The following is a 21504-nucleotide window of genomic DNA, read 5'->3' as shown; positions in this document are numbered from 1 at the left end:
TTTTATGAAAATGTCCTGATTTAGTCGTTCCACTGACAATATACAGATTCAGTTGAGAGACCACAACAGCGCTGTGTACGCAGCCTGGCATTAGGAATAGCTGGCGGGCTGAGTCTGCAGAGCTGCAGCACGCCCAACCATAAAAAAAGGTAGTTGTGTTTGAATTGAAACACAAGTACCTAAAGGTGACACGAACCTTGGAACAGACGAACAATGTCAGTCGATGGCCTTGTACCAACGTGTTATTCAAAGCTTCCAGTAAAACGCGAAGTCTCTCGTGCGACTGGGCGGTTTTTATCAAGTCATCAAACAGGAAGTTAGGGCTGCACTGAGTTGTTAACGTTCATCAATGCGCACTGCATGCTACACGGCGTGTGCGGATAACGGAGCCGTGCGCTTTGGCAGAATCATCACATCTTTCTGAACTTTCGTTCGCGCAGCGTCGTGCGTCACGCCCACGCGGTCTCACACGCACGGACAGCGGAGACGAGTCCGATTCCTGCTGGCGCAGGCCAATCGTGCACCGTAGCGTCCCTAGCAGCGATGTGTGCGGTTAAGGAGGCCGCCAAGGCGGGGCCGGCGCTATCTTTAGGGCAGCGCTTGGGCCCTCTAATTTTGGACAAGGGGCACAGCGAGAAACCACGGTTCGCGCCGCTCCTGTGCACGATCAGGGTGTGTGCGGTGAAAAACGCCATGGCAAGTACAACGACCACGATCAGGACCACAGTGGTCAGGGAGGGACCAACCATCAAGTTCGTCTCTGTGCAACAGGGCTTCATTTCAACGATAAGTGGCCTGCTGACCGCCATCGAAATGGTACGCCCACGCACCCCGATTGCCGCGCAAGGGAGCAGCGCCTCGCAGCACTTGCCAGTTCGTGGCTGTGCCGGACAATTAAGAGGCGCGGCGATACCCCGCGCTTCTCTAGCGTGAGCGCGCGTCTGTACATTAGCCCGAATCAACACCTGAAATGCGCAGTCACTAACTGTCACCGCAGTACCCACGCTTGTGTTACGTGTGTTTGTGCAAGTTGTATACGCTCGGCTGTGAAAATGCTGGAAGGTTCAACTAAACGAGTCACGCCGCATATTTACCTTCGGATACTTGTTATAGGATGTTTAGGGCGGTGTTTACGATGACTCATTGATAATTGATTGATATATGGAGTTTAACGTCCCAAAACCAGCATATGATTATGAAAGACGCCGTAGTGGAGGGCTCCCGAAATTTCGACCACCTGAGGTTCCTTAACGTGCACCCAGATATTAGCACACGGGAGGACAGTTTATACAAAGAGGTGCTTAGATATGGAACAAAACGCGCCTAGGAAGTGCTGTATAACCCAAGAAAATATAAGTTACAGTACATGTGTGGGCGTCCGTATAGTATAAGATAACGCGTTATGAGAAGATATATATCTGACCAGAATTACACTCGAAGGAGGAACATGTATGAAACGTGCTAGTATACTTGTAAGTCCCCTGTAGTTTCGAAGCGTAGCCGGGCAAGCATGTCAACCCAAAAAAGCAATCACAGCATATCCACGGAGTGAACGATGATGAGTGGGGCGAAGCTTCGAAGGGTTTTATCAGCACATCGTGAATCATCCGCTGGCCGCGTCCATCCGTCCGTTCATCCATCCGTCCGTCCGTCTGTCTGTCTGTCTGTCTGTCTGTCTGTCTGTCTGTCTGTCTGTCTGTCTGTCTGTCTGTCTGTCTGTCTGTCTGTCTGTCTGTCTGTCTGTCTGTTCATCCGTCCGTCCATCTGTCTGTCCATATGTCTGTCCATCCGTCCGTCCGTTCGTCCATCTAGTGATCACTCCGAGTACCGCCATCTCGCATCTTTCCATCATATCTTCATCATATACAAGTACCGTCGTCCAGTGGACATTCCAAGGATTAAAACAAGAGGTGACTACTACATACAGGAGACGCACGACCCACGCCCTAAGGAGCATCGCCCCTAAAAATCAGCATATATAGCTAGGAGAAGAAATCTCACTAGTGAAACAATTGCCGGTGACAATGAGAACATAAGCGCGCTCTTAATAGTACCGATCTGCTCTGTGGCAGTATCAGAGAGTGCACCAAGAAAAAAAAAAGATTGCTCCGACACAATAAAAGTGCACAGACGCCTTCAGTTGAACTTCTTTCTCCAAAACAACACGCTTCAGGGTATACAAACTAATACATGTTTGCAATGTTTTCTCAGACCTAATTACTGTGCCGAAGATTTCAATTACGACGACACGGTTCACAAGCAAGCAGGATGTAAGGTGTTTAAAGTTGTGTCACCGAGAATATTGGGTAGGCATTAATGTTATATTTCTAGATTTAATGTTACCATTGAGGATGTTTGTCTTCTGAAACATAAAGTTAAACCAAAAACGTTATGTAATTAGAGGTTATGATCTGTAATATTTAATATAAAGAAATTAGAAGAACAATAGACATAATTGCAGTGTACACTTTATCGAGCATTTCAGAGACGGTGGTCAATATACATGTACTGAACAAGTTATACTCGTCTTGGTCATTTTGAAACCCCAACTTCTTGACGTTTCCACTTTCGTAAAACAGGACTATAGCTAAAAGGAGACGTTTTGAAAACTCTACTTGAATGCATCTAATGCACCTAAATTCTTGCATGTAGGATTATGGGATGGTTGGTGTTCCACCTATACTTGGGATATTGTGGTTGTTGTTGATTACTAAGCGCGATAGTAAAAGATTTTTTTTTTCTACTAAGTGACCTACGATACTAAATGTTCATATTTTAACTAAGAAGACATATATGTATATTAAAAAAAACTTCATAAATAGCAACCACACATACGCACATATGTATAGATGTATTGTGGTTGATTATCAATATAGATGAATTTATCTCGCGTAAACATAGAAGCCCTTTATAGCGCACAATTGAGACAGTGTTTCCTTCAATTATTTCAGGTGTTGGGCATCATTGTATTCTCGTTGGCGATGCTGTGGCTGACCAGAGGAGCTGTCCTTTTTCTCGTCCTCATATCATTCGCCTTCTGGGTGATGTCTTTCCTGATACTCGTCTCGTCGGCGTTTTCTGCTACTGGAACACTGCTACCGACGACGCTGTTCGTAAGAAAACCTGCTAACTTTTTGTTAGATTTAAAATAATTTAAATAAGCGAGCGGGTCGGGTCTACCGACTCAAACCGACCCAGCTACGTTTTAAGGGAGCATAGCAACCGACATATAGCCACTCGTATTTCGCAGTCGCGGGCTGACCCATGCAGTCCGCCAACGTTTGCATGGAACCGATGACCGAACAAGCGGACCCGCCTGTAGTACGTTGTCGGGTTCATGTGAACGATCTCTGCTATAGTGTGCTGTAGAACGAGCTACTCGAAAATTGACAGAAGTTTTTTTTTTTTTTTTTCGTAAGTGCTCTTCGTCTTCGATTCACTAACAAGGCCTCAGTACTGGCTGACATTTGTCTTTGCAATAAGCGAAAGTGTTTTTTTTTTCTGAATGAGGCCCTCATCCACCGAGATTCGCGTTGAAAACTGCAACAAATAATGTTCCCTATATACATCTTCCACCTAGGCTGATATATATATATATATATATATATATATATATATATATATATATATATATATATATATATATATATATATATATATATATATATATATATATATATATATCTGTGTGTGTGCTTTATTTCATTGTTTTTCTTTCTTCTACAGCGTAAACCTTGGGACAGACAATGTGGCACATCTTCTCTCAGACAACCTAAAGAGTTCTTTTCGCTTATTGAGAGCATAAGAAAGAAACAGGTTAGCACTACACACGAAACGAAGAAAATAAAAAAAAGGTGTACACTTGTGTATATAGACGATTTGCCGTTGTTTTTGACGAGATTTACTGAGACGCACGTTTGTTTGTTTTTTTTCCGAAGTTCATCACGTGAACCTTCCGGTCTTACGTAACACGTACGCGGCATTTCGTGCGCGCCCGGAGCGTTTCAATATTACCTGGACCGAGGCCTTTCATTTCGATTACTGATATCTCTTTTTTAAAAAGGGGGGGGGGGGATATCATAAATTATGTCGTCTTAGAACTTTCCAATATAAACTTTCCTAACGTTAATAGTACCAAACCCCCTTGTTTACATTCCACATCGAAGATGTGATCGTGAGGGGCACCCTAGTGGAGGACACCAGAAATTCGGGCCACCCGGGGTATAAATCTAAGTACACGGTTCCCTATAGCACTCCGTCTTTATCGAAATGAAGCCATCATGGCCGGGATTCGATCCCGCGACCGTGAGGTCAGCAGTCGAGTGTCATAAAAACTATAGACTACCATGAAGCGTTCAGAATTAGAAGAATCTCTTTTAGAAGAATTAGAAGAATGTGAATTTCATGACGGAGAAGCAAAAAAAAAATATAGATGTGTCATTGTCGAGGCATTGCGCTTCTTGTGATCGAAGGCGAAGCAAGACCTGCAGCGCACAGTGACTCCGCTGTTGCTTTCTCCGATATGCAGTACATGGTGTTCCACGGCACAGCATTCCTGTTCTACCTGAGCGGCGGTGTTTCAACAATAATCAGCAGCTACCACGGCGTCACCATTGCAGCTGGGGTGAGCATTAAACGACTTGGCTATTGGTCATTTGACTGCGCTTATTTTTTGTTCTATTATGTGTAAGCCTAAATTCCAAAGCTTATTCAACATGAGGAGTCAGTCGCCATTAGACTCACTAAGCGAGTGACTTCTTGCGCAAAAAGGCGCTGTTCAACCTTTCGGTCATTCTTAAAGGTCAGAAAAATATCAGCATCCTTTTATGTTTTGAACGAGCAAAACGTTTGATTTTAACAATTCCATACAACCAATATAGTGTAAAAGCTCTTTTTGGAAAAGCAAGCAAACAAACAACAAAAACACATACAGTGCTGGCCAAAGTAACGATGTATTCATAAAAAAAAAGGCGTTCCGACTCAGCATGGGACGAGTGTGTATCTTTTTTATGAGTATATTTTTACTTTCGTTGGTGCGCCCATTCCCGACCAGACGTGATTATTACAGCCAATGACTTTAAAAAGCCGTTTCTGTTTGCGAAACATGAGAAGTAATTACCGAACGAATCTCACTTTTTGTATTGTCATTGATTTCTTAGTGCCTCACAATTATTGAGGGCCTCATCACTACTTGTTACGTTACCGTGCACCAAACAAAATTCGGCAGCTTCCATGTCTTAAACCACATTGTAAGCAAACGCACAAATAGAAATAAAGAACGAAGCATGTTAGAAAATTAAATATGTGGTGTCTGATATGAATACATATATCTAATAGAAACATGTGTATCTGAAATGAACATTGCTTTATATACGCTTATTGAACGTAGCAGTTCACGTCCACTGATTGTATGCATTCCGTTCTGAAGAGACATTCAATACTTTGTTGTCCTAGAAAGAGATATCGCGCTAGACGCAATGGTTGTGTAGGCGCTGCGAAAATAATTGCGCAAACGGCTTGAAAAAGGCGCGGAAATATAAACTTCTTGACGTGCTGACGAAAGAACCTACTCAAGTCACCGCGAAATTCCCTGTACACCCGAGTCGTGTGTTTGCGAAGTGATTTAGGCTAATGCAACTGCCCGTCGCTCTGGATTGGTGGTTAAGTGAATAATTGTATGGTTATTAACATTTTTATTTTTTGTAGTTTATTGTGAGAATGCCTGCAACGTAGAGTACCAGGTTAGCGGGTGTATTAAATTAGAAGCATTTGTTCACGAACCATATTTGTTTGACGTTTTCATACATTCATGCATCTGTAAAGAGGGCATTGGTAAGGAGCATAGAGTTTCTCACAAATACCTAGAGGGAAGTGTGGTGTGACCGTGATTGCGAATTTCTTAAGGGGCGGTGTTGGAGCGCTGGTAATGACGGTATATGTGTCTGCGAGGCTTGTGTTTGCTGGTGTTGAGCGAGGCTTCGGCTCAAAAGCGAATACGACTGCGTAAATAATGCTTCTCTAAAACAATTCGTTTATAAGCGGATTTCATTCGCACGTGTTATATTCTAAAATGAACGTCCACCCACCTTGACGGCACAACCGAACGGCGAAGGAAAGAAACAGACGACAGAAACGTGCGGAAAGAACGCTCGCTTTGTCGTCTGCCTGCCAAGTTTAGCGGCCGTTGGTTACTTCTCACGCTTCGCAAAATAGTACATCAATGTAAAAAGTTCTAGTGTTAAATACAACACGTTTCTGTGCAAGGACAAAAATAAATAGCTTATTGCGTGCTCTTTTAGTAAGAAATCAATCATTTTAACGTGAAGCCAGACGTGTCTTCACGGTGTACAAATCCGAGTCAAGTTTGAAGCTCACGTATCCCGCCATTCCATTGCATCCATCAGCTCACTAGCGCCAGATTTCCCTCTAGGTGTGATTGTGAGAAACTATAAGGTAAGGAGGGCATAGTTGATTGATTTGATTGATATGTGGGGTTTAACGTCCCAAAACCACTATATGATTATGAGAGACGCCGTAGTGGAGGGCTCAGGAAATTTAGACCACCTGGGGTTCTTTAACGTGCACCCAAATCTGAGCACACGGGCCTACAACATTTCCGCCTCCATCGGAAATGCAGCCGCCGCCGCCGGGATTCGAACCCGCGCCCTACGGGTCAGTAGCCGAGTACCTTAGCCACTAGACCACCGCGGCGGGGCTAAGGAGGGCATAAGTTTTGTGATGTAGATGACTGACAGGTTATGGCATAAATAACATTAGACGCCTCTCGCGTCCGTCATGAAACCCTTTCACCCCGTCACGTGTGGCCCATATCCGCATATACCACAGCCCATGCTATAATACATGAATATCCCCCCCCCCCCACACACACACACGATTCACAGCTCATATCAATCCTGAAACGGCGAAAAAAAAAATCGGCAGATCCCACGTACCTGGGAATCGACGTTAGGCGAAGCATGCGAAGAGAAGGTGACCGTATTGCAATTTTTTTTTTTTTTTGAGAAACACGTCATGAAATGACGCTACACAGATGTTACATGCACAGACATATGTTAGACAGTTCCAGATGTTTATATAACTAGTTGTTTGCACTTGCGGCCCCGCGCCGCGGTAGTCTAGCGGCTAAGGTACTCGGCTACTGACCCGCAGGTCGCGGGATCGAATCCCGGCTGCGGTGCTTGCATTTCCGATGGAGGCGGAAATATTGTAGGCCCATGTGCTCAGATTTCGGTGCATCTTAAAGAACGCCAGGTGGTCGAAATTTCCGAAGGCCTCCACTACGGCGTCTCTCATAATCATATGGTAGTTTTGGGACATTAAACCCAACATGTCAATCATGTTTGCACTTGCACAACGATGCCAACTGGAACATGCGTATTAGCGACGCCAGAAGCTGATATGAATTGCTGATGCTCACGAAGATGCTGGCCCTGGACACTGCTACATAAATCAACTTCAGCGCATGTCAACTAACCACAATTGACGTTAACCTGACGTGACGGCTGTATCGAAGCAGGGGAAGGGGGACGGAAAGTTATAGGGATAGGCTACCCTGAACCGGGGAAGGGGGACGGAAAGTTATAGAAAAGAAAAAGTCACTGAGTTGACGCGCAGCAGTTTCATGTTTTACACCACAAACGATGAATTGGACTGGTGTCCTTGAAAAACGCTGGCCATTACAAAATTATAGCTCATTTTTATTCTCGTAGAACGATCATAGTTCTTGCGCCATTTAGTTCAAAGTTCTATATGACCAAACAGCTATAACTTGTTCACATCCTCGTACAAGGCTGCGAATTAAGGTGCAAATATTGCAGCATAAACGTCATGAATGTGGAGAGAAATCAAGAGGACGGCATGCATTTTGTTATACCGAAACAGTCGACTGTAAATTAAAAAAAATGTATCTTTAGCAATTAACAATAATCGGTCAATATTTTGGGGCGTTCATTTATGTAGTAGACATGAAGTCAATTTTTGCCAAAAGTATTTCCATTTTCTAACACGATTGTGCCTCAAAGTATTTTTTTAACGGAGCGTCACGGAATAAAAAGCACCATTTTTTATAACACCAGCGGGAGCCTCGGCTGTATGCCGCCATCTCTGATGGTGCTCGACGGTATCCGATGCCATGATCCCAACAAGGCCCAAATTTTCTAGACAGCCTGATGGTGCGAAAAGAATGTGTGAACAAAACTGTCATACTAACACCAAGTGCACTCGCAAGACAAGAAACAAGATAACACAAAGACTACCTGAGTATTTGTATTCCCTTGTCACCAGTCTTGTGGCCCAAGCGCATGAGCATGAGTACACTGTTTCGACTAACCCAAGTCGTCGCTTTCTCGCAAACAATGTTTTCGAGAGAAATAGTGCTAGGATAGGCTTGCGAAACCCGATAACCGGCTGCGGTAAATAAAACTTTTACTATATACTGATTTCTTCGTTGCGCCAATTATGTTAACTTTGTGTCACAAAACTCAAGGTAATTCTCGGTGTATACCGCAAGAATGTCCAGGCTGGCACTTTTTATCATATTCTCCTTGCTATGCGCAGAAATGTGAGTGTATATAAACTCACATTTATTATTTAATCAGAAAAATACTCACACGAGCAGTTGCGCAAGACCTCGTCATGTTTTAGCCACAGAAGTAACCGCAAAATCTAGCCGAACGTTGGAATTTAATAAAGGTGTTTCTTTGCGATGGCTACACGACCACTTAACCGCACCTTGGACAACTTCCAAAATTTTGAAGTCTGTGTTTAGCATAGGTCGGCAAAAATTATGGAGCGCACTCAGACTCACTCATGAAATATATCTTGCGCTTCGAGCTCACTCCGTCTCCGACTCACCAAAAGTTTACCGAGTCGGACTCACTTACGCAAATTTTTTTCAACCGGACTCACTCGGATTCAAACTCACCAGAATATTACTCACTTAGACTCATATTTATGGCCTGATCCGAGTCTGAGTGAGTCGATTCATGACTGAGTTCACCGACCCATGGTGGTTGGTTCAAAGAGCTCCCGTTCCCGTCAGTAAGTGCATGGTTATTGCGGTCTGTTGAAGTAATTTCAAACATTCGGTAGAGCTAACAGGAAACAATTTAAACGTGCTTGTTTTTCAAACGCAGAAATTTAAACGTTTCGGAGCCCCTTATTTTTTTCGTTATCTAACATGTTATTGCAACTGATGGCGCAAGCTGTTCCGCCTGTCCATGTGCACTCCGAGAAAGCGGTATTGTGCTATACAGTGGTCCATTTTTTAAACTGGTTCGTGAAACAACCTATATATTCCTACCTAAAGATTGTGTCAAGCAAGCCTATCCTTATTTTGTGAGCAGCGTAAGCGATACCTATAGACGCTTCCTCTCTGGTTACCCTGCGCTTGTACTAGCGCCGCTCTTAATTCCCTGAGCGTATCGAACAAGGCTAGTGACTTGCTGCAGGTGCCCTAACGCAACTCGCTCCTCCATTCGCTCTTGGTCCGACCTGCTAGAGTTCCCAAGTATACAGAGTATATATAGTTTCCAACTTGAAGCAGTCGAACCTGGTCTCATATATACAGGGTAAATGTAAAGGCCCTCGTTATCGTTATTTGCTTTATGTACTTACGAAAGTGTTTCATGTGGTCGTACGTATAATCCGTTCTTAGCGCTGCGTGGAGATGATTTCTTTTACTGTTTCAGCGTCATGACCATGAAACACACGAGAACGAACACTTCAACAATTTCCGCGTTGTATACATGTTGTTCCGTCCATTGCTTCTCTGAACAGGTCCTCGGCCTCGTGGCCTCTATCTTCCACCTGATTCACACCGGATTCGCTTACAAGAAGAAGATCTGATCAAGAGAGGCCAGGGCGTCCACCGTTCACGGCTGATGTCCCACTGCTGAGAACTGCCAGGCGGTCACGACAAGCGCTCTTGCATGCTGCAGAGGGAGGTACTCAGGCCGGCGGTGCCCGTCGGTCAACTTGCTGCAAACTGCGCCACAGCTGTGGGCGACGTGAATACGCTTCGCAGGCATCATCTGTGCACAATGCATTGTTTTCATTGGGCAACAATGAGTCATGCGTGCAATGCATGTCCAAGTGCCGGCTATCGTCGAAGCACTATGTAGAACGAACAACAAAGCGAAAGTTGATTATGCTTCTTGTGCAGTGTGAACCGCGTGTTCCTTCTTTACGTCGCGTCGCAAAAACTAACAAAGAAATGTCTACGTTTTATTGGGGAAAATAAACAAATAAAACAAAATTACTCTCCACGGTATTTTTTGAACAACTCGTATACTCGCCGCTTCTGCATTTGGGCCCAAAGCGCATTGCTCTATAAGCGCAATACTCTATCTTTCTCTCTTTGCTCCCCCTCCCCCTTTTTTGGAGGGGAGGAGTGCTTTAGTGGCTTTAGAATAGGAAACATCTCCAATATACGCGGTATTGTATATCACTTTTTTTTCAAGGAGCTGGTGGAGGGATGCGTTTATAAAAGGAGATGTCTCCAATAAACGCGGGCAGCACTGCTAATACACTATATATTCAATCAAAATGCCAACGGAGCGAGACGTTCCTGCGGGCAAGTTATACTTTACAGTCGACAACTTTTGGTACACCTTAGCCTCATTAATCGAGGATAGTCAACTTCAAATTACGATGACGAATCGAGTTTTTGATAGCGCTTGTGTCGACGGATCGAATGCCACTAAGCGACCGGTTGGCACTGCCCACGATTTCTGCCAAATTTCAAAACTGTTGCGACCCTGTGTTGATACGTTCGCGTTGAATGGTGACCACCACTTTTTCAGGCCTGTAGTCACGCCTCGTCATATACATGCTTATCCAGCAAATAAAATTGAATATCACTAACACTGTGACGACTGTACGATCCACCAATTTCTAGTCAGCTGTTTTTACTATGCCTCCATAGAAAGTGGGGAAAAGACGCGGTAGTCATTATCAATACAGAACCTCGCAGATATGCTGTAACGATTGGCCCTGAAAGAATTTATATAGGACTCGCATCCACCTACAGCCAAGAGCCAAGAAGCAGGCTGTTGCCGAGACAAGGCTACGCAATCCAGCTGAATCACGTCCATCAACTCGTGCACAAGGGTATCCCCGAGTCCCAGCACAGAAAGCTTTTTCCCAACCAGCTTTTTCCCAACCGACTATGCGTTCTGGAAGAACTTTATCGCGTAATTTAACGTGATCCAACAACCTGTTGGGTACATGATCTACAAATGGCGCGGCTACGCGTTTGGTGAAGACTCGCGAACGGCTGCTACAAAACAACTAGATGTCGATTTCTCGGTGACTTAGTAGTCCTTCAAGAGAAGGGTGTGTTATATGCGACTATGCCCACAAACGTGCCTTCGTTTCGTCTTGTCCTACCGCGCATAGTCTTTCGACTTTACGGACACCACCATCACGCATGTATATATATTACGCACTAGCGATATTTACTAGGTTTCAGCGATTACTTGAGCACCTCGAATATTCTAACAAATATTATAGTATTCAAATACGCTTCGCTTCGAATTTAAGTAATTAGAAAGTTCGAAGTATTCGAAATGAACGAATAGATGTATCATAATCCACATATAACCCTCCTGTAAAGGTGGTTTCACAGCAGGAACGAATACTATGCCGTGAACACACATTTCAAAAAAAAAAAAAATGTCACAGATTCGTGATGTGACGAAGGGAGCAGACAGCAGGTCGAAAGTGAAACTGTTTATTTGGGTCGAACTTCTGGACACTTAAAAGGAAAGTCTCACTACATCAAGAATCTCGCACTGATTGATAGCGGCGAACAAATCGTCGGCTGTCGATCAACTGACAAGTGGTGAAGCGCGTCGGCAATTAATTATATGCGTGCCATGGAAAATTCTAGCGTAGGTTCCAGTATAACTTGTAATGTTCGCGAAGTGGGCGTAATTTCAACAAAATGATCTACTACAGTCCTGAAGCTCCTAGAACACCGCATGGGTGGTTTTCGCTCAGAATTACTAGCAGTGTAATGGGGCGATAAGAAAACTTGAAGGAGGAACGAGGCTTTGCCCTCCTCTGAAAAGGCATCGTCCTGATGCATTAACGAAAGAATAAACTACAACAATAAAGTAAGAAAATAAACAATAAGTACAAGCAATAAAGCACGGCAACAACAACAAAATACAGTCTTCAGGTTCACGCATGAAACCGCTCGAGGCGTGCCACATGGACGACTCCAAGAAGCCATTCGTCTGGAGATGGTACAAAGTCGTAAACTTGTGCAAGACCACAGGATTTCTTCCACGACAGCTGAGAGGAAGGTGCGGCCACTGTCAGTGAGAAGTTGGCGTGAAGCTCCGCGCACTGAAGTCGCGTCGTACAACAAAAAGTTCTCAATGACGGTAGCGGAACAATACTCGAAAAAAAGGCTTAGTGGGAACGTCGATCGTCTGAAGGTATTCAGATGGAAGGGCGCGCAGGCGACGTTCTGCGGCGCTGGCAGGTCTCACAAGTGGCGACATGTTCTCGAATAGAACGGGCAAGTCCAGGTCGAAAAAAAAGAAAAGAATGACGCCGTGCCCGGCCATATGTGTGGGAAATACCCACGTGGCCAGCCATGGGAGAGTCATGAAGGGGACAGTCGAACGAAGGTGTGACGGGATGACAGGAAGTCAGAGCAGGAATAATAAAGGTTACAGCGGTATAGGATCCCGTTTTTGACCAGAAACATTCGTCGATACGCGTCACAAAAAGTTGACTCCAGTTCATCAATAATGGCTCGTAAAGAAGCATCCCGCCGATGCTCTTCGCCAAATGTTCAAATGCTGCGACACCTAAAAAACATCCACGATGGTGTCAATATCACTTGCCTCTTACACAGGGCAGCGGAATAAACAATCCACGTAATGATTCAATCGCCCTGTTTTACACCAGCAGGTACAACACATCCAGGAACAGTCCAAAGAGACACTGAATATTTCATAAGAACCGTTGCATGGTTTAACGAGTAGGAAAAAATACCGTTTATTATATTTGTAGACTAATGTATATCTCACCGTCAAACGGGACCGCCGCTGTATAGTTTAGCGCTCTACTAAAATATATGCGATGCCAGTCGCATGTTGATGGAGGCGGAATTTCAGAGGCCCGTATGCTTAAATTCAGGTGCACGTTAAATAACCTCAGGTGTTTGAAATGTCAGGAGCCCTCTACTGCCCCGTATCTCATAATCACACTGTAGTTTTGGGACGTAAAATGCCAAAATTATTATGATCACAGTCAAACACAGCGAAACATGGCGCAGAAACCCTGAGCAACCAAAGACTCGATTCGGGTACAGATGTATCACGTCAGCCGTTTGGGGGTGGTGGGGTGGGGGCGTCGATGTTTTTCCAGCGTCAATTGTGGTCACTGTGTTGGTTATCTGCTTTTATAACTATAAAACAAGCATTATGTGTGTACCGCTATGAGTAAGATTGTTATTGTATTGTCTAGCAGTTCTCAACCTCGTATGGGATTGCACCGACGAACGCTACTGTGGAAGTGCACATCATCGCACCGTAGCGTGTACTTCCTTTTGATGAAACTGACGTCTGTGCTACCACGTCAGTGCCGACACTAACTCTGCTATATTCTATTCTGTAGGCACCAAAGTAGTCGGCATGCCTGGTAAGTCCACGACACGCGCATGACTAGACAATTTCCACGAACCATTTTGATACACCATCTGAACATTGAAGCCAAACAGTGTGAGATATAATTGATCTTAATTTAAAAAAAACGCAAACACAAAAAAGTACACGTAACAGAGCGCCATTACAGAGTGGGACGTCCTCTTTTGTTGTTTAGCGCCTTAAAATCAGTTATGAACGTACACCATTTCTCACAACACTAAAAAAGTAGCCATACTGTGGGATAGGCAGCGCCTCGCTGACTGCCTCGCGTTACATCGGATTCTCACAGTGTGCGAAATCTGTTGCTACTGCCTTTATCGGAAGGAAATAAAATCGAGTTCGCGTTTAGAACATATATTTCATGTTAAGGCGTTTATTAGCCGGCAACGAGCGAGAATATGCAATGGCGACAGTCACAGCAAAGCACGGGCTCCCAGCGCGAGCGGCGTCCTTGTTGGGTAGCCCCACTAGAAGGTACGCAAGAGTTCGACCCATTTCATAGTTCGGAGGCTTCGCTACAATTACCCCGGGGTCGAAGAGGGAGCCGCCTGGCGACCTAACAGCTTGTTATTATTAGCGGGTCATAATAAGCCTTCAGGCGCTCCACGTTGACGATGTCTCGCCCACGGCGGCGCATGTCCGAAGATTGTTCAACGGGTTCGATCAGATAGTTGACGGGTGAGGTGCGCTCGATGACACGGTAGGGGCCTTCGTATTTGGGACGTAGTTTGGAAGAGGGGCCAGCGGCAGAGGTTGGGGTCGAGAGCCATACAAGCGCACCAGGAAGGAACATGGGCTCAGAATTGGTGGAGCCATCGCGGATACTCTTCTGCCGCTCTTGATCTTGCGTCGTAAAAGTCTTGGCAAGCTCGCGACACTCTTCAGCAAGCCTGGCTGTCTCGGAAATAGGTGTACACTCAGATGGATCCGGCGTGTACGGGAGTATCGTGTCCATGGTGTGCGACGGGTGCCTTCCGTACAGCAAGTAGAAAGGTGAAAAACCAGTCGTGCTCTGAGGGGCGGTGTTGTAGGCGTAGGTGACGAAGGGCAGTATATTATCCCAATTAGTGTGGTTGGCAGCGACGTACATAGAAAGCATGTCGCCGAGGGTGCGGTTAAAGCGTTCGGTGAGGCCATTCGTCTGTGGGTGGTAAGCAGTAGTTTTGCGGTGGACAGAATGGCACTCCGTCAGAATGGCTTCGACGACTTCCGACAAGAAGACACGGCCTCGATCGCTGAGAAGCTCTTGGGGTGGTCCGTGGCGCAGTATAAATCGATGCAGCAGGAAGGACGCAACATCGCGCGCAGCAGCCGCAGGGAGAGCGGCGGTTTCGGCGTATCGCGTTAAATGGTCAACGGCAACGATGGCCCAGCGGTTACCAGCCGACGTCAGAGGAAGTGGTCCATACAAATCGATACCTACGCGCCCAAAGGGACGGTCAGGGCAAGGTAACGGTTGTAGACTGGCGTGCGACATGTGGGCTGACGGTTTACGGCGTTGGCAAGTGAGGCAAGAGCGAACGAACTGCTGCACATAGCGGTACATCCCGCGCCAGAAGTAGCGTTGTCGAATGCGATGGTAGGTTTTGAATACCCCAGAGTGCGCGCATTGCGGATCAGAATGGAATGATTCACATATCTCTGACCGCAGACTGCGGGGTATCACGAGTAACCACTGCCGGCCGTCGGCGTCGTAATTGCGTCGGTGTAGGAGGCCGTCACGAATGGCGAAATGGTGAGCTTGACGACGCAATGCACGCGTGGATGGCGTTGCGGATGGGTCAGAGAGCATGTCGATGAGCGGGCCGATCCAATTATCCTTTCGCTGTTCGGTAGCGATGATGACAACATCAATGGCAGAAACAGCAGCCGAGGATACTGAGCAGAGCACATCACCTTCAGGCAGAGGGGAGCGCGAGAGGGCGTCGGCGTCAGCATGCTGGCGTCCGTTGCGGTACAGCACGCGGATATCGTAGTCTTGTAAGCGAAGAGCCCAACGGGCGAGACGGCCTGAGGGATCCTTCAATGATGAAAGCCAGCATAGTGCATGATGGTCGGTGACGACATCGAATGGGCGACCATACAAATAAGGTCGAAACTTTGTAAGAGCCCAGACGATCGCCAGGCACTCTTTCTCCGTGACGGTGTAGTTTTTCTCGGCTCTCGTGAGCGTACGGCTTGCATATGCTACGACATATTCAGGGAATCCGGGTTTTCGCTGCGCCAGGACAGCGCCGAGGCCTACTCCGCTGGCGTCCGTGTGCACCTCCGTTGGGGCTGTAGGGTCGTAGTGGCGTAGAATGGGAGGCGACGTCAACAAATGGCGGAGCTTCGCGAACGCGTCGTCGCACTCGGATGACCACGAATTGAAGGGCCCGTTGCTTCCAAGGAGCTTCGTCAGCGGTGATATGATCGTGGCGAAATTTCGTATGAAGCGTCGGAAGTATGAGCACAGGCCCACGAAACTACGCAGTTCTTTGACAGATGCAGGTTTGGGGAATTCGGCCACGGCCTGAAGCTTGGCAGGATCAGGAAGAATGCCGTCTTTGGACACGACGTACCCCAGTATGGTGAGTTGCCGTGCTGCAAAGCGGCACTTTTTCAGATTTAGTTGTAAGCCGGCATTGCTCACACGTGCGAAAACTTCTTTCAGACGTTGGAGATGCGTGGAGAAATCCGGAGCAAAGACAATGACATCGTCGAGGTAACACAAGCACGTGTACCATTTCAAGTTGCGCAGAATGGTGTCCATCATGCGCTCAAAGGTCGCAGGTGCATTACATAGACCAAACGGCATGACGTTAAACTCGTACAAGCCGTCTGGCGTGACGAAGGCGGTCTTTGGTCGAGCGTCGTCAGCCATGGGTACTTGCCAGTACCCCGAGCGCAGATCGAGAGAAGAAAAAAAATCGGCTCCATGAAGGCTGTCAATCGCGTCATCGATGCGTGGCAGTGGATAAACATCCTTGCGAGTGATCTTATTGAGCCGTCTGTAGTCTACACAGAACCGCACAGAACCGTCTTTCTTCGCAACAAGAACAACAGGAGACGCCCATGGACGTCGGAGGGCCGAATAACGTCGCGTCGGAGCATATCGTCAACCTGATCATTAATTACTCGACGTTCAGCAGGCGACACGCGATATGGACGTTGCCGTAAAGGTGGATGGTCACCAGTGTCGATGCGATGCGTAACAACGGACGTGCGACCGAGAGAACTTCGCCCGACATCGAAAGAAGAACGATATTCTTGTAACAGGTCCAGAAGTTGGGAACGCTGTACGGCCGTAAGGTTGTCAGCGATGGAGGGGCCAAATACATCAGCAGACGACGAATCAGAAGTGGAAACAGCATTGATGGTACACGACCTGGGAGCGCGCGTGTCATCGGGTACGTCCAGGACTTGTGCGTCGTCGACTGGTTCCACTCTGCCGAGACATTCCCCTCGAAGCAAGGTAACAGCGTACGGGAACGGGTTGGTTACAAAAATAGCAGTGTTGCCCTGGTTGACCTGCACGGTCGCGAAAGGTACTAGCAACCCTTTCCTGCTGCAAGCGCGGTCAGATGGCGAAACAAGTCCAATGGTGTCGGAGAGACCAGCGCAGTAGACAGACACAGCCGTCGTCGAGTTTGGAGGCACTGTTGTATCGTCTCTCGTTAGAATCTTGCTCAGTGTCGGGGGACTGTCTTCTGGCGTCAAATGCGAGAAGGGTGAGAGCTCAATTTCGGCAGCGGCACAATGGATGACGGCGTCATGGCGGGAGAGAAAGTCCCATCCCAGGATGACGTCATGAGAGCATGCCTGAATGACGATGAACTGGGCGACATACAGAACGTCCTGGATGACAACGCGAGCTGTGCACCCTGCTGTAGGATGAATCCGGTGCAAACTCGCAGTACGAAGGGATAACCCAGAAAGTGGCGTCGTCACTTTTCGAAGTAAGCGGCAGAGTTTTTCGTCCATAACTGATACGGCAGCTCCAGTGTCAATAAGAGCCGATGCACAAACACCGTCCACAAGCACGTCAATGACATTCGAGGGGCTGCTCTGAGGGCTTTCACATTGCGATAGCGTCGCAGTCCTTGCCTCAGGGACTGCGACGACTAGTTTTCCCGCTCATGAGATGCCGCACTTGGCCGCATGGGAGACAGGGAACGGCGTCGTGGAGACGGTGATCTTCGAGACGGACCTGGGCGAGATCGAGGGGGCATAGACGGCGGTTCTTCGCGATAAGGACGGCTGAGTTGGCCAGCAACAGGTGAAGAAATTGGAGCCGGCTGTACGCGATGGCAATAACGGGCCACGTGACCGGCGTAACCGCAGGCAAAGCAGATGGGCCGGTTGTCGGGTGTGCGCCATCTGTTCACCGGGGTAGGTCTCACCCATGTCGCAAGGGCTGATGGACGGAACGGTGGCTGCATGGTGGACTGAAGCTGAGGCTGAGGGGTTACGTCAACATACGTAGCGGGCATACCCGCTGCAACGGACGGAGGTCGTGCAGCAGCTTCAGCGTAGGTCAGAGGGGCGGGTGCTTGAACGACTTGGGGTGGCCTGGCGACCACTTGCGCGTAACTCAGGGACGCAGGAGCCGGAGGCTGTTGGGGGTGGTAAGCAGGCATTACCTCCGCTATTTCCTGTTCAATCGCTCGGCGGATGGGAGGTAGAAGGGTAGTAGCCGATTGTTGAACAGCAGGTTGGTGGGAAAAGGGCAGGAGGGAGAACTGACGCGCGATTTCCTCACGGATAAAGGACTTCAGTTCTGCCATCAACGCCACTTGGTCACAACTGGCCTCCAAGCCAGCAAGTGTTGCAGCTCGTGGTGGGGAGCGTCGGGTCATCGAACGCTGCCGGCGGAGCTCCTCGTAGCTCTGGCACAGTGTGATGACCTCAGCCACCGTGCCGGGGTTTTTGGCGAGCAGCATCGTGAAGGCATCATCGTCGATGCCTTTCATGATGTTTCGGATCTTGTCAGACTCGGACATGGTGTGATTGGATTTGTTGCATAGGTCCAGGACATCTTCAATATAGCTGGTGAATGACTCACCAGCCTCCTGAGCACGTTCACGCAAGCGCTGCTCGGCTTGCAGCTTGCGAACAGCAGGGCGGCCGAAGACGTTGACGATTGCGGTCTTGAAATCGGACCAGGTGGCAAAATCGGACGCGTGGTTGTTGTACCACAAACTGGCGACACCGGCAAGGTAAAACACCAAGTTTGTCAGCTTGCCGTCCTCGTCCCATTTGTTGGGGACGCTCACGCGGTCGTAAATGGCGAGCCAGTCCTCCACGTCAGTGCCATCAGCGCCAGTGAAGATGGGTGGATCGCGGATTCTGGGGACACCGGGACAAGGGGGTGGCATTGGAGGAGGCGTTTGCTGAGAAGCGTCTTGGTACATAGTAGATGGCAGGGTACGTGATCGTAGCTCCAAAGGCATAGACAGGGATCGCAGCACTCTCCACCAAATTGTTAAGGCGTTTATTAGCCGGCAACGAGCGAGAATATGCAATGGCGACAGTCACAGCAAAGCACGGGCTCCCACTAGAAGGTACGCAAGAGTTGGGTAGCCCCACTAGAAGGTACGCAAGAGTTCGACCCATTTCATAGTTCGGAGGCTTCGCTACATTCAAAATTTGTGCTTCGAAGAAACAATGGCGGTTCAAAGCATATCTTTACCACAGGAGAGTGATTAACCGTCCCTATAAGTCGATCGTGAACATGAAAAGAAAAGAACCATGGATCATAAATTAAAGAACTTTAATAGTGTCCAATAAGTCGCGCTAATTGTCCTAGTGCGAAGCGGGCCACACCTACGTTGGGACCGAAATACCTACAGCCTTTCAGCCGCTTCCCGGGCCCCTTAGATTCCCCATAAGTGCCCCTCTGTAGATCCTTTCACTGTCTGCATAGTTGCTGGACGGCTTCTGCTTTTGTGCACCAGCGTAGCCTATGGACGTTGGCGGGGAACGAATGCTTTAGCGAGTAGACCGCCCATTTTTGACACTTTTCTCGCCTTTGCCTGGCCACATAATTCAAGTACATTTTTTTCTAAGCTACACACAACATTAGAGAAGTTAGTCGTTAACTTTAAGCGCCTTACTTTTATCGGAAAAAGCGGAAAAAGAGTTTTTCCTTACTCTGCCACAACTAAAAAAAGGTTTCTGCTTCACCGTTAGGGAGTGATAATTGAAGTAACGGGAAGTTTATTGGGAAGCAACACGTGCTACTGCTATCGCTATGTTGACACCGACCGAAAAGGTGAACAATGTTGGACTGCCTGATTCTGCGTCCCACCTTTCTTCAGTATTTTCCTTGTCGCAGCGCAACGTGGAGCAACGCCAGAGCATATGAGCGAGATCTGTGGTGATAGGTTCAACCAAATTCACGAGCCACACAAAATGGGCTTCTAATTGTGGTGTTTCTCAAGAAACAACCGCGGCGGTGTGCAAGTCGTATTCAACGAACCGACAGCGTTCTCACGAGCCTATAATCGGGACCGGGCACGGCCGATCCGGCGTTTGATGTTTTCCGCGGGGCCATAAATCAAATTGTTTCCGTGAAGTAGGACAGCATTCACTACGTCATTATTCGTCATTATGCAGATACGCCAGGTACCCTCTAGACACGTGTCTTCAAGGTATCTTACGTGCACTTTGTTGACGTTGCGTTTAGGTGATGGCAATGTAGAATGATGGCTGAGCATTTTACAGTAAGTGCAAATCACACGCTCGTTGCGCGGTTGGAATTGTGTGATCATTGTTGTTGTTTTCTGCCACGGTACATCATATAGATCAACGCGATTCCTTGCCCGATATGAGGATATTTTTGCAAGAAAGTTTGAAGGACCATTGCGCTATGTAATAGAATACTCTGCTGTCATGGAAAAAGCACGGGTTCAATTCCCATTATGCACTGTTTATTTTTACTTTTCATGTTTTCATGCCTGTTACTTCTTCATGTCTATCAGTTGCGCCACCAACGGCAATGGCGATGCCGCTAAGAGCATGAACGGGCGCCTAACAGCTGCGCTATAAAAATCAACGAACAATGTCCGCAACGATTCATTTGGCTTAATTGGCAGTTGATTTTGTAAGGAATAAACGAGCCCTTAGAACAATTATCCCCCTTTCGCACTTTCATAGCTGCGGCTTTCACCTGGCAGACGTGATGCTCGTTTTTCTGTGTTTTCACACAATATGAATGAGATCTAACAGACAATAATGCCAAGAAAGGTATAGGGAAAGTTATTTGGCCAATTGTAATGTAAATGACAAGAAAGAAAAGTGGGTGAAAAGATAACTTGCCGTGGGCAGGATCCGAACCTGCGACCTTCGAATAACGCGTTCGATGCTCTACCACTTGAGCTACCACGACAGCTATCCCCCCAGCCACTTCACTGGGTATCTATGTCAATTTAAACGTGGGAATGTCAGTAAGCGCCACTAGTAGCCATGGCGGCGAGTGTGGTACACTCTTTATGAGCCTGTTTGGCGTCACGTAGCACGTGAACTTATTAATAACTGGCAGCTGATTAATAGTCCCCCGTATACAACCTAGAGGCGCCAAGTCTGCCAGTACGAGACCCTCGTTAATGAATAAGAGAAACAAGTGAATACTTAAGGGCTCGTTTTTCGTCTTTTACACAATATTAATGAGATCTAACAGACAATAATGCCAAGGAAGGTATAGGGGAAGTTATTAGGCCAATTGTAATGTAAAGGAGAAGAAAGAAAAGTGGGTGAAAAATAACTTTCCATGGGCAGGATCCGAACCTGCGACCTTCGAATAACGCATTCGATGCTCTACCACTGAGCTACCACGACAGCT

The 21504-nt window shown here is 47.2% G+C and overlaps 2 protein-coding genes across 3 annotated transcripts in view; one reads left to right on the top strand and one right to left on the bottom strand.

Moving 5' to 3' along the window:
- Polr3D (RNA polymerase III subunit C53) overlaps nucleotides 1–9664 on the bottom strand; it is a 148719-nt gene extending 139055 nt beyond the window's left edge. For both annotated transcript variants that reach the window (XM_075878280.1, XM_075878281.1), the window contains exon 1: nucleotides 9637–9664. In XM_075878280.1, coding sequence (XP_075734395.1) covers nucleotides 9637–9649 — 13 coding nt within the window. In that variant the 5' untranslated portion in view covers nucleotides 9650–9664. The remainder of the gene's footprint in view (nucleotides 1–9636) is intronic.
- Nucleotides 529–10276, top strand: LOC119177224 (uncharacterized). The gene is made up of 4 exons (XM_037428645.2): nucleotides 529–816; nucleotides 2952–3113; nucleotides 4529–4624; nucleotides 9799–10276. The coding sequence occupies exons 1-4, from the start codon at nucleotides 544–546 to the stop codon at nucleotides 9865–9867; spliced, it is 600 nt and encodes a 199-aa protein (XP_037284542.1). The 5' UTR covers nucleotides 529–543; the 3' UTR covers nucleotides 9868–10276.
- Nucleotides 10277–21504: the final 11228 nt, after the last annotated feature.

Source organism: Rhipicephalus microplus, chromosome X, assembly GCF_043290135.1.
Source record: "Rhipicephalus microplus isolate Deutch F79 chromosome X, USDA_Rmic, whole genome shotgun sequence".
Classification (NCBI taxonomy): Eukaryota; Metazoa; Arthropoda; class Arachnida; order Ixodida; family Ixodidae; genus Rhipicephalus; species Rhipicephalus microplus.
This window is presented reverse-complemented; position numbering and strand designations above follow the sequence as displayed.